The sequence below is a fragment of the Rutidosis leptorrhynchoides genome, chromosome 7, assembly GCF_046630445.1.
Source record: "Rutidosis leptorrhynchoides isolate AG116_Rl617_1_P2 chromosome 7, CSIRO_AGI_Rlap_v1, whole genome shotgun sequence".
NCBI classification, from domain to species: domain Eukaryota; kingdom Viridiplantae; phylum Streptophyta; class Magnoliopsida; order Asterales; family Asteraceae; genus Rutidosis; species Rutidosis leptorrhynchoides.
Window position 1 is genome coordinate 151,029,327 of NC_092339.1, and position 14,114 is coordinate 151,043,440.

General features: G+C 34.9%; 4 protein-coding genes across 4 annotated transcripts; 2 read left to right on the plus strand and 2 right to left on the minus strand.

Moving 5' to 3' along the window:
- The first annotated feature begins 282 nt into the window (after window positions 1-282).
- LOC139859686 (anaphase-promoting complex subunit 11) lies at window positions 283-1,308 on the plus strand. The gene is made up of 2 exons (XM_071848468.1): window positions 283-415; window positions 981-1,308. The coding sequence occupies exons 1-2, from the start codon at window positions 283-285 to the stop codon at window positions 1,094-1,096; spliced, it is 249 nt and encodes an 82-aa protein (XP_071704569.1). The 3' UTR covers window positions 1,097-1,308.
- Window positions 1,309-1,752: 444 nt separating this feature from the next.
- On the minus strand, window positions 1,753-3,380 carry LOC139858498 (psbP domain-containing protein 2, chloroplastic). Its single transcript, XM_071847344.1, has 3 exons — window positions 3,005-3,380; window positions 2,368-2,523; window positions 1,753-2,037 (listed from the first exon to the last, which is right to left on the minus strand). Exons 1-3 carry the CDS (start codon window positions 3,368-3,370, stop codon window positions 1,753-1,755), a joined length of 807 nt encoding a protein of 268 aa, XP_071703445.1. The 5' UTR covers window positions 3,371-3,380.
- Window positions 3,381-4,895: 1,515 nt separating this feature from the next.
- LOC139858062 (probable potassium transporter 17) lies at window positions 4,896-9,504 on the minus strand. The gene is made up of 6 exons (XM_071846911.1): window positions 9,319-9,504; window positions 8,217-8,439; window positions 7,765-8,061; window positions 7,417-7,677; window positions 6,521-6,943; window positions 4,896-5,746 (listed from the first exon to the last, which is right to left on the minus strand). The coding sequence occupies exons 1-6, from the start codon at window positions 9,421-9,423 to the stop codon at window positions 4,896-4,898; spliced, it is 2,160 nt and encodes a 719-aa protein (XP_071703012.1). The 5' UTR covers window positions 9,424-9,504.
- Window positions 9,505-11,500: 1,996 nt separating this feature from the next.
- Window positions 11,501-12,400, plus strand: LOC139859687 (uncharacterized). The gene has a single exon (XM_071848469.1). It carries the CDS (start codon window positions 11,501-11,503, stop codon window positions 12,398-12,400), a length of 900 nt encoding a protein of 299 aa, XP_071704570.1.
- The last annotated feature ends 1,714 nt before the right edge of the window (window positions 12,401-14,114 follow it).

Genomic DNA, 14,114 nt, shown 5'->3' on the forward strand with positions numbered 1-14,114 from the left:
GGAGGTACAATTAAACTTTGCATAGGTTGAAAGAATAGCCTTTTAATATTCTGATACCGTGATATAATTTCGTACGAATAGTCATTTGTACTTATATGATTGCGAGCTGAGTCATCTTAGATAATTCGCGAGAATCTTCAAAATTCATTGTTTTTGCAATTTCTTAACCTGCTGCGTATGAATACCGGTGGACCTACTAAACAGAGTATGTTTCGTTCCAATCATTCGGTTTCAAATAAAATTTTTTTGGTTAATTTTATGAACTGAAGTTGTTTGTGTGTGATGGACGGTTATAGATGGCATGCAGTAGCTTCATGGACATGGGATGCACATGATGAAACGTGCGGGATTTGTAGGATGGCTTTTGATGGTTGTTGTCCTGACTGTAAACTCCCGGGAGATGATTGCCCACTAAGTAACTTTCTCTTCACTGCATCTTTAGTTTCTACTGCTTTTAAGCTGTCCAAATGGGCGGGTTGGGTAATATATTCATTTCCGGGTCAGTTGGTGCTGCTTCGAAACACTTTCATTTCTTACAAATTTTCCACTGTCTCAACTATGTTCCAAAACTTACATTCCTTCTTTGGTTTTTAGTTTTTTTTCAGAAACATAAGTATCATATGAAATTAAAAATAGAAAAGTACACTCTGGCAGACGTTTGAGATGATTCGTTTTCGTTTCTTTTTTCTTTTTCTTTCAGTTCACACAGTAGACCATTATATATATAGCGTTACCAGAAACAACAATCATATGTAAAGAGGACTTTTGCGTAATACTACTAGTGAGACTTTTGTGTGTGCTTTGTCGTTCAAAAAGAAAAACGGATGTTGGGTCACATCACTTGCACTAAACCAGCACTTGGTTGACAATGCTATTTTTTCCGTTACAGTTTCTTATATTTTCTGATATTGTTGTAATCACATTGCTTACTATTACTATCTTACTCATTAACGCCGACTGATTTGTGGTTATTTGTGCAGTATGGGGTGCTTGCAACCACGCTTTCCATCTTCATTGCATTCTGAAATGGGTGAATTCACAGACTCCTCAAGCGCACTGTCCCATGTGCCGCAGGGAATGGCAGTTCAAAGAATGAATTTCAGTACCGATTCACAGACATTAGGTTACGCAATCAAATATATGTGAGAAATTCATCTGCAATTTTAATACACCTACTTATGCCACATGATTTCTGTATGTGCATGGTTGGAGTTATTGTCACATTTGTCTTGCTTAACATACTGTTACTTTGGGAAATCGGTATATGCATACTTGTCATTGCAATATCAAATTTTATTCATGTCAGCAAATTTATATCACTTGACGTTCTTTATAAATCTTTCGTTTCCCCATAGACTCCACTTAACCAAATGCACCTCTTAGTCATAAGCAAAATTTGTGTCTAAACAATAGGAAAGCAACCATTTTGTGACTTACAGTAGTTACATCTACATACTTGCATATCAATTGTATAATGGAAAACTACATGACTTTGAAAGACAGTGTAAAACTGTAAATACTGTAGTTGGATAGTATCATTTTACTGCTACTAAGAACTTCATTACAGCTAATAAGTTACTGCTGCTAAGAACTGACAATGATATATTTATTCTCTTAATATTACAAAAATGAGACTTATACAACATGAATGTCAACAACATTACTAATACTTTCTTCCGAATCGCTTTACATCATGAAAACATATACTCTGGTATCAAAGAAAATAAAGTGTAGACAAATTTGAGATGCTTGTTAAACTTGAGTGTCAGTAGTAGCCGAAGGTGGTGCAACGTCAAATGAATGAAGAACTTGCTCTAACATGATTCGTTTATTGTCACTTAAAGGTTGCTCCGGGTTGTCTGAGTGAGCTATGTTTAGAAGGTAGAGTTTCTTCGATGCCACAAATGCAGCTGAAAATATCGTCTTTAGCCCTCCCCTAGTGCTATCTAATTTGTATTCGAACTCATACACTTGTATGTCTCCTTTTTGGTCCGGTCTCTCCCTGAACGACACTATTTGTACATCTTTCGTGCTTTCCTGTGTCAACAAGAATCGGTTACCATGTTGCTAATCAAAGAATATTCACTATGAGTGTTTATTTGCTTATTTCTTATTTAATATGTAGCAGATAAGTAAATTCAAACATAAAAGCGTGTTGAATTAAGTGATCTTAAACACCTCCTAAATGTGCATTAGCAACACTTGCAAGAATGCGTTGTATTTTTTAGAACGGCAAACTCACGCACACGAATATTGTCCTAAATAGGACTTGAACCATGACCTCAAAGTCAGAGGGGCTCTCGATACCGCTAGACCAAAGGCCCTTTAGTAAGAATGCACTGTATTACATGTAAGAAATATAGTTACCTTGCGTTTCTCAGCTTGAATAAGTTTGTTTGAAACAAATTGAGGATCACCAAATTGACGGAGACCGTCTAAACGAACCGGTGTTACTACAACTCCCACATTGTTACTTCCTTTATTTGGATCCTCAAACAACACAGTTGCCCCTGCTTTTTCAACCTATTCAGTATTTCAACTCAAGTAATTGATTTTAGGAAAATTATAACAACAATCATATCAATATCAATATCAATCAATACAAACATGAAAACAGCATGTAAAACAACCCCCTAAGGAGTAAGGACAGCCATTGTCGTTGACAAAACCCTTAGATCATGGGCGTTCAAAACCCACTGTTCATCTTAAACAATGTCAGAACGCCCTATAAGGGCCGTTCTGGGATCTTTTTCGTGGACCATCAAGCGAGTTTCAACGGGCAAGAGTTTGGGCGTTCACCGCCCTATTCTTCATTTTTCTACCTTTTTCTTGTTTTTAGGTGGGACCGACCTTCCCACAACCTTTCCGGCTACACCATTTTTACCACAACCTTGACACATTACGGTCACCATTTCGAATTGTCTTATCGTTAAACTCGTTACATTATTTTCAATTGGTTGGGAGATTTTTTTAAAAAAAGAAGACATAAAACACAGTAACTGACCTTAATCCAAGATGCGGGTTTAAGAAGTGTAAAGCCCTGATCTATATCTGTGTATCTTTCGAGCTCAATCAGGTCCTCTGTTTCAGCCAAGCTTAATGATAAAAATGGTTGACAAATAGGTGATGAAAATAGTACGGTTAACATGGAAAAATTCAGTAGTTTTCTTTTGGTGGACTGAAAAAGTTTGGGTGACTCATTCTTGTTGTTGTTGTTGTAGGGTTGAAGATGACTAGAAATAGTAGAGTGTGGTAATTGATTGAAGAAGATGATGGGTAAGTGTAAGTGTGTAATTGGGGTTTTGGGTGAAAAGAGTGTAGGATTAATTTTGAGCAAACAGAAGCCACATGAATAACAAGAAGATATCATCTTCTTACTCTCTCGGCAAGTGTTTGGAATTTTGGGCTACTTCTGAGATAGATAGATAGATATATATATATATATATATATATATATATATATATATATATATATATATATATATATATATATATATATATATATATATATATATATATATATATATATATTCCTCCTCCTTTTCTTTTACTTTACCTTTTAAGTTTAGTTATGAAATAATTACACGGATAGTCCTCGTAGTTTGTTAAACTTTTTGCGAATAATGTAATTTTTTTTACTTAGATATTCCATTACTTTGCAGTTCCTTCGCGGATAGTCCTTTGCGGATAATCCAATCGTTAAGTCTAAGTTAACAAGATGCCGTTAATACATTCTATGTGCGAGCAGGTGGGAGTATTTTTGTCCATCCATATTTTATTCTATCAGTGTCTTTTAACTTTCCCACTCTATCTTCATTTTCGTCAAACACCTTCATCATTTTATTTCACTACCATACCCACGTACAAATCCGACAGCCACCACCAATTGGGTGGTGAAACCACCAGATCCATGATCGACGGCAACCAACGTTGCCCTAAACGGAGACAACCAGAGACCAGCAGAGACCACCAGCTGGTGGTAAGCCGCCAACCACCTCCAGCCACCGCAACACTAGCTAAGTCAGGAGACCAGACAAGAATAAAAAGCGAGAACGATATAAGCCAAAATCGGAGGCAAATCAACGACCACCACCAACAGACCAAACACTGTCGGCTAGAATCTACCTCAGCCCGTCAGGAAAGGAGATGGCAAGAAAAACGCCTGACCGGAGACAAAACCAACGACCAACACCAACTGGGTGAGTGGCCACCAAACGCCGTTAGCCGGAATCCACCTCACTCCACCGGAAAAGGAGACAAACAAAGCGGACAAAAAGGAAAAAACGAAAAAAAGAGGCAAGAAACTCACCGAAGCAGAGAAGCAAGAGAAGAAGGTGGATCTAGCGAGAAGAGTACTTCCGACCACCGGCGAGATACCGGTGGCCGGAGGTGGCTGAAAACAAAAAGGAGGAGAGGAAAACTCCTTAGTACAGTTAGTTTACAAACAAATTACTAGATTAATGGAACATAGACTTTGAAAACGTGAACGAACACAAACCACGATCTTTTAGCTAAGAAATGGATTTGGTGATATTCTCTAGACAACGTATGGATCTTTATTTTAGGTTATTGGCCGGTAGGATTATGTAATGTTAAGTATGTCTTGGAAGCCATTATATATTTCATATGAGTTGGAACTTTGAACTCACTTAACACACTGCAATTTAACCTCAACTACTCATTCATAAGTGAATGGCTAAAATTATCTAAAAATTGATCATTGAGTAAATATCATACCTCTATAAGTCTAAGATAGAAAGTTCATTATATTTCAACACAAACCCCAAACGGTTCAACAACCTAAAATTTCTAGGGCTTTGTATTTGTACAGCAAGCATGTTTTTTCTTGCTTCTACAAACTACACATTAGAACAATAATTCGACACGGCTTTAATTCATGCCTCATAAAGCATACCAACCTCTATACGCTGCGGAAGGGGCACTCCTAAAGTAGGAATCCCAGACCTACAATTACTATGCATAAACTCATAAAACGCAAGCATAAACCTATCAAACCAAGCACATTTCTTGCTTGTATGAAACCGCGTTTTCCCACGAACATGAACAACAGCAGCATCTTGCGCTTCATTCAGATCGATCAATTCTTGTTCGTCCAAACGAACATCTGTTGAATTCTGGGTAGAATAATGTATTATATGATCTTTCAAACTAGCAATGATTTGAGTAACAAAGTCTCCTTGAAGATTAAGCGAATCCGCATACCCATATTGAATCAAGCACCCATATACACCTTTAATCCCTAATCTTTTTATAACTAACCGCTCACTAGGTGCAACTTTTGGGACCAATAGGTATCGAAGTGTTGTAAATACAGTTACTTTATGAATGGATCTCATGTTTATTATGTAGTGACCTAAAACCGGGGTGAACCCGTCTTGAATGTTGGAGTAAAAGAAGCATATTCCGGGAACTCTTTGGACACCTGGATCTGAAAGGAGAAGTTTAAGCCGATTCATGTCTATTTTGTGGGCTAACTCGTATTCCATTTTTCTTTGTCTCCCGTAGAACCAACCGAACATTATAAAAGCAAGAATTAGTGAGATGGCGAACGGGATCCATCCACCTTGTTTGATTTTGGTGAAAACGGAGCTCAAGTAAACACCTTCCATTGTTAAGAAGATGAACGAGAAGAGAGCAACGAAAATTGTCGGGACTCTCCAAATCACAATCATGACCACTATTAGTAATAAAGTGGTAATTAGCATGACCAAAATGATGACAACACCTGAAATTGATATTACATGTTTTAGAAGATATAAAACAAGTGGACAATATTTAGACTTAAATATATGTTCACATCTTCAAAACTTGCTGAAGTTGTAGAGGTTATGTTTTATGTTAAAGTATTTTAAAAGGAAACTGGTAATATGAGAATGGCTCAAACTGATTAAAACTTGTGGTGAAATATATATATCCCTATAATCTCCTAAATCACTTTTAATTAGTTAATAATATCTCCGTCCCAAATAACTGTCCAAGTTTGACATTTGAAGTCTTTTCTTTCTAGCTTTAACTTTAAATATATTTGTTTGTGTTCTATGATATTTGGTGAAAATCATAAGAATGAAAGCCCATTTAAAACCTTGTACATTCATATAAATTTCATTAAATATTATACAAAACAAACAAAAATATTTTAGGTCAAAGTTGTGAAAAAAAGGTTTCAAAAGTAAAATGGGATAGTTATTTTGGGACGGAGGGAGTAATTGCATACAGAACTACACCCTACCTATATGCACATTGTCTGTGTGTGCAGCACTGTTCGTATAAGTTCCCTATAAATAACATTTTTCCATAACCTTATTTTATGCTGATTTTTATAAACATGAAAGTTTTTAGACATCAAACCGTGCCAGTTCGATATACAAGAAACGATTATTTTTTCTACCATAACCCCCAATCACCACAAATGTGTGTGCAAATGAAGATGAAGAAGTTTTCAAATCTAATGTATTTAATTTTGGTGAATATAAGATACAATGAATGAGAAAGGGCATACCAAACGCGTTTCCGATTTCTTTTCCATCTCCGAAAATAAGTATGACAGCAACACAGAGAACCATGAGGGTGTAATTTGTTTCTGGTGAATAAACCTGGCCTTCATTGCTGGAGGACGTATGCACAATCTTGATCCGAGGGAAATAGTCCAACACAACAGATTGCTTAATAACGGAAAAAGTGGCCGATATCAGAGACTGACTCGCAACAATAGCTGCTGACGAGGCAATAACAAACATCGGCCAATATACTTTTGTGGGTATAAACTTGTAAAACCCATCAGTATGATCATCTGGATGTTGGATCAAGTATGCGGTTTGACCCGCATACGTTAAGACTAATGATGGGTATATGAAGGACAAAAACCCAATCTGAATGGACGGCCTATCAAAATGCCCAAGATCAGCAAATAATGCTTCAGAACCTGATTAAATAAAGAAGACATTAATACTGCATTTTAGTCATCAACGGTATTATGTTTAACATTACATTAAGTGTCTGAAAAAATGTACTAACTTCGAATATTTCTATTGTATGTATCAAACTTTGAATTTTTACTAACGTATGTGTATGGTGAGTTAGTTATCTGGTAACCGGTAACCAGTAACTAGTAACTTTGATGACATGTCAACCATATAAACTGACATGCCATCAAAACTGTACCACATCGATCATCAGTTTATAGGATATGAGTGGTCGGATGCATACATTGGCAGTAATTGAAAGTTGATATATACATATAGTTGATTACAAATTGTCCCTTACATATAATATACTCACTACCTAAAAAAAAAAAAAAAAAAAAAAATTCACAACTCACCTATAAACCGCTGTTAAACAAAAAAAAAAAAAAAAAAAAAACCTAAAAAAAGTGTTCCTTTTAATCGCAAGACTAACCTGTTATGCAAAGGACCATGCCATTAAGCAACAGCCAACCCTGGTGGCCATTTCTCGAGAAAAATTGGAAGATATAGTGCGGTGATATCGCCTTAAAAATGGTAGGGTAATGATGTATGACGTTATAAATACCGATAATCGGAGTTGTCAACGTCCATGCACCCATGATTGGAGAAAAAAGAAAGCTCACTCGCGCAGTACCATATTTTTGAAGCAAAAACAGGACAACTAGAACTATTGCAGACAGGGCTTCCACCAAAGCTAACAAATCACAAAGAAACAATAATTCGGATGCAATATAATAGAATAACCGATTATAATGTAAGATATCGTAGATTTTGAACTTACATTTACTGAACTTTGGAAAAGGAACTCTGATACCATCCATTGCAGATAACACTGAAATTGCGGGGGTGAGTATGCCGTCACCGATTAACATACACATGCCAAGTATAGCTATGAAAAACAATACCCTTCTGGCAATTAAACTCTTCTCGATAAACGCCCCAAGCTTACTTTGCTTTTTTAAGCGTTGATGATGCACATTATTATGTAAAGTGTTTGAAGGTGAATTGACACTCTTCGATGTAATGGCTCCAATGTTCATGTGCCTGCAAAGTAATGAGTATAAAGCAAATGTCCCACCTGGCAAACACATCATCCATAAGTTACAAATTCTTGAAATTAACATTTAACACAAATTTTCTTACAATACAATGAATTTATTTATATAATAAAATTGTGGTTTTTCAGTGGTATTATAATTACTAAAAAAATGATATCTAAGGAATGTGACATACCTTCACCCTGATCATCAGCCTTCAAAGCTATGCAGGCATATTTGACAACACCAATTAGTGTAAGAGTCCAGAACATAATGCTATAAATTCCCAAGTAGTCATCTTTAGTTGGGGACTTTAATGCCATTGAAGGGTAAACGTAAAGCGGGGAAGTAACCAGCCCTCCATACACGACTCCTAACGAGTTGTAAGCGAGCGATAGAGTAGCGCGAAGATTAGTATCCTAATTAATTTCAACAATATAATCATCATTATACATGTAAGTACATATAATCCACTATCATCATATATACCAATCACAAGATGATATATATTACCATGCCATTACATTAAAAATACTCATATTTACTCTTTTTCTTTAGAAATGTGGATACTTACACGCAACACCTATCACGAATATATACACATATGTCCATCATAATTGAACCCTAACCTCATGGTTAAAAGGGATCCATGTAACCGGGATACCGCCAGCCCAATGACCATTCGGTTATAAACTTATAATAGAGCTTTTTTTACCCAAAATTAACGTATTGCCCATCATGTGTAAGGCACGTGTAATAATTCAACGGAACAATTAAACTGGCTTTAGGTTTAGGACCAACGACGTACATTTATCAAACCATGAGGACTATCGGTATCAACGGGGACCAACGGTAAAATGTACCCTTCAACTCTTTTTTCAATAATAACATCAATAAATAATCTCTCATTGGAGTGGCAGTACCGACTAACAATAGATTAGGGTGTGAATGTATTCGAGGTAATTGAGTGATATTGTTACTGGTAATATTAATTAATATATTAATATTAATATTTAATAGATATATGTCATTAAAAAAGCAAAACAAAAAAGATAAAAATAGAGGGTAACTATAGATGCAGATTTCATAGTCAACATGCAATTGATTAACAACTAACACACTGATGAGAAGATAACAAAATTAGTCCTACGATGATCAGTAACCACGCGTAATAAGGTTTTAAACGATTACAATAAATTATAGATTATGCATATAATAATATAGATATTAGATTAGATATATAGAGATAAAATACAAAATTACAATATAGACAGAAGAAACATTGAGTTAAAATTTACCAGTTGGTTTTTGGTGGCAGTAGACGCAGTAACGGAATTATCATCGACGGCAACGAGAAGGTCACGAGTAGGGCCCACAGTGAGTGTTGTTTGAGTGTGATCCATATTCAAGGATTCCGTCCGTCGTCGTGGGCCTCAGCTAGCTCCCAAAGGGTCACGTGACCTTCTCCCCCCTTTTATTTTTCGTTTTGGGCACACAAGTTGTAAGTGATACCTGAACGTAACGTATTGAATGAAAACGACGTATGTATCTCTCTCTAATGCAGTTAATATGTGGGCCTGCTTATTCTTGGTATTAGGGCCCATTTAATTTAATCAATATTTTAATTTAATGTAATACTACGTATATACGGAATGCAATACTATAAATCTTTTATTTAATTTTTTAAAAAAAATGATAACATTAGAAGGAACGTGACGGTCAAACAGTATAATACTACAATCGTTACAAAAAAAGAACCCTAGTTCAACTAAACTAACTAAACCAAACGGCCACTAACAAGGTAAACAAAACCGTTTGATCTAGTAAATAAAGTAAAACCAAGACTATAACTAACGGTAACTAAGTAAGTTATTGTAACTCATGTGGTAGTGGTCTGTCTCTCTAAGCGAGATGTCAAGAGTTCGACTCCCGTAGGGTGCAATATTGCACACAAGGTTGCCCCTTAACCCTTGAATCCTAACCAAGGGTGCCTTCCACACATCGCGTTGTGGCGGCAGTGTGTGTGTGGGTGGGGGGGGGGGGGTACCGCTCATGCTTTCTGATTGTGCCGAGTTTCCTCCTAGGTAGCAGTTAGGGGCGAGTTACGCAACTGCGAGAGATGAACGCGTGAGTGGTTTAGTTCCCCGGATAATCCCGAACTGTTGTTAAATAAAGAAATAAATAACATAATTAAAAATAACACGAAAAAGAATTAATTTTAATAATAATACTAATATTAATACCAATTATAATTTAATGATATAACTAGTGTATAACCAGTATTTTCGCGGGACTTAAACATAACACGTAATATAAACCATTATGATATTTTGAATTGTAACTAAAAAAGATAAATCACTCATGGTTATGAACGAGATTAACAAATACTACTATATAATGTCATGAGTATGTTAAAAACTTAAAATAGTCTTTTATGACAACTTAATGATCGTGATTTATATCAAGTGTCTAAATTATGAGAACATTACAATTACTTTTTCTTTATCCGTTGAGGCCTGTATACCTATTAATGTGTTACATTTTTGTACACATACCCATAACTTGCGGATACCAACGATCTTTATATTATATAAATATATACAATATAACTTATAATAATAATAATAATAATAATAATAATAATAATAATAATAATAATAATAATAATAATAATAATAATAATAATAATAATAATTAAGAAATATATGTAAATGATTCAAAAATATAAATATTCAATATGATAAATAATAGTGTGTAATTAAATAAAAGTTGGGGGTTAACGGCTATACTCGTGGGTTGTTCAACGGGTATCACGTATTCATGAATGGAATTTTAATCACAACTGGTATTGCAAAACGGTTATTTTATTTGGACTATTGCAAACGATCATTGCCACAGTTGATCGTTGACCTGCTCGTTAGACATATGTCAAGTGCATCTCTTCACTTATAAAAGGAAGAAATATTTAATGAAGATGGTCATGAGTCATCCAGAACTTCATTCGAATACAACAAGATCACATGTGCTTCATTTCATAACTGAAGATATGTGATTAGCTAGATGGACATTCTATCTTGTACCCAAGATAGAATCAATGTAAACTAAGCACCTAATTCTAATCAGTAGCTAGTTTGCATTGTAAGCTACTTCTTTGATTATTCAAAGAAGTAGCATAAATCATCACTTGTAGTAACCTTAAGTGTGAGTGTGAGCTTCTAACTTGGAGTGTATTAACCGTTATAGGAATCTCGTGTATACCAGTTGTCATAGGCATGTGTTTTGAGGATTGGGTTTAAGTCAACACAAATCTTTTCCATATATTTAGATAGGAAGCTTGTATATATAGGGACAGATCAACGAATTTTACATAATCATACATGGTATCAGGCCAATTTTTTCTCCTCTCCATCGTCTGACTCTTCTCTCTGCAGATCCCAAATTTATTTTTTTTTATTTTTTTTCTTTTCATTACCAATAATCATGTCTGAAACACAAAAGTATCACCCTGCTCTTGCAATCTCGAACATCAAAAACATCATTCCTATCACTCTTGACATCAAAAACGGCCAATACAACTCTTGGTCACAACTATTTAAAATCCATTGTCGGGCGTATGATGTATTAGATCATATCCTGCCTACGGTTACCACCTCCGATGCTTCTTCCACCACAACCAACAACACTGATGCAGATCCGTTATGGTCTCGTGTAGATGCAATTGTATTGCAATGGCTCTACGTAACTATCTCCAACGAGTTAAGAAGCACCATTCTTGAAGATGATCAAACCGCTGCTCAAGCGTGGACACGGATTCAAAGTGTGTTTCAGGACAATAAAAACACACTTGCGTTGTACTTACAACGTCAATTCACCAACATCAAGCTTGATGATTTTCTGGATGTTTCATCCTACTGCCAGGAAATCAAAACCATCGCTGACAAACTAAACAACGTTGGTGACAAGGTCACCGAACCTCGTATGGTCCTACAATTGATTACGGGACTGAACGATGACTACGATGTTGTGGGCACATATTTCACTCAGATGTCTGATTTGCCTTCCTTCTATAAAGCTCGATCTAAATTGGTGCTGGAAGAGACTCGTAAACAGAAGCAGGTTATCACAAACTCCACATCCACTGAATCGGCCATGTTAACCACAACAAACCAGACTAAGCAGCCTGCCTCAACCGAATCTGTTCAGTCCAATAATCGAGGTCCATCTAACTTTCGATATGGCAATTCCAGGGGATGTGGTCGTGGCTCAAACAACTATAGGGGCCGTAGCAATAGAGGTCGTGGTCGGGCTAATTATGGTTCAAATCCTATATGGAATCACTACCCACCATACAGTTATCAACATTCACCTTTGGCCCAATGAACTCCTCATCCTTGTCCCTACCCGATAGCTTATTGGACTCGGCCCAACACACTAAGTTCGCAGCAAGGTATCCTCGGTCCAAGGTGTGACAACCCGGAGATTTCCGACTAAACTTAAACTTTATTTTATTTTTTATGATTCTGACACGATAAGCAAAGTCTGTAAGGTTGAGTCTCAAAAAGTTTGAACTGTTTCATATATTCAATTAACCATGACTGTGTCCGACGATTCATGAACAACTATTTGTAAATAGAGGCATATATATATATATATATATATATATATATATATATATATATATATATATATATATATATATATATATATATATATAATAATTTAAATTGTAATTTAAAATAACATAAAATATAATAAAAGTTGTTAGGAATTTATATAGATATATATAAAGTATATTAAATATAATTATAATAGTAATACTCAATTGTCGATTTGTTGGTAATTAAATAAGTGATTCAAACTTATGTCATTTTAAAATAAACGAAAGCTCATTAATAGACTATGTAAACTTCAGACTAGTTAAAAATACAGTCGTCATACTAATATTATTATTAAGTATTTACTATGATTAATATTAATATTAATATTAATATCAGTATTAGTTATTTCATTATTTTCCATATATAATATATGAAATTTAAAACATGTAATTTGCTATATACTATTATTTCTAAAAATTATCATTTTTTTATTATCATTACTTCTATTACCTTTAATCATTATTCTTGTTATTATTAGAATTATTGAGATATTATTATCATTAATATTATTATTACTTCTATTATTATTATTATTATTATTATTTTATATTCTATTTTATTATGATAACATTATCAATATTATTAACAAAATAATTATATTTATTAATATTAAGTACATATATGAATTGTAAAGTCAGAGATATTATGCAAATCCGCTCTTATCAATTGTCAACTTCTTTCTTGCTTTCTCGTGATATTATGTCAACAAATCAAAAGGATCCATTTTTATTAATGCAACAATTACTATTTCTTCTTTGACAATTATGTGAGATATGATTGATCGACACTGTTTGAAATGGATTAGTTGAGTGATTGATTATCTTATCTACTTTAATATATATATCTATAATATAATGAACATATACATATACATGCTCCAGAAAACCAACCCATCTCCTTCCTCTTGATTCTAACTTCGAACACCATTTCAAGGCCACCATCACCGACACCCTCGATAAGTCACTATATTTGATATCCTGTTTTCTATTTGAGATCACCATCGATCAACAAACACCCTCTCCATCATAAACCAAACACCCCTTTTCTTTTCCTATTGCTGCTTCGTGATTATTTCTGCTCAACTGCTACTACTATGATGTACTCTAAACAACCGGGTATTACCATTAAAGGCTGCAAATTATTTTTCTGTTATTGGTTCAGGTAGACACCCATATCGTCACTACCACAACAAACTACCATTAAAACCAACAATTAACCACCAAATTATCTATCAACAAAACCTGATGCACGTATATATTTTGTTCGATAATCGATTCAAACACCACCTAGAGTTACCACCAACGTGAACACCAACAAACAACCGGAAACCATTGCCACCACCTCACCTCTTACACCGTACACCATCACCTTTCACAATCACCACCAATCCGCCACCTTGAAAAAAAAAATTAATAAAATAAAACCTCTACTCGCGA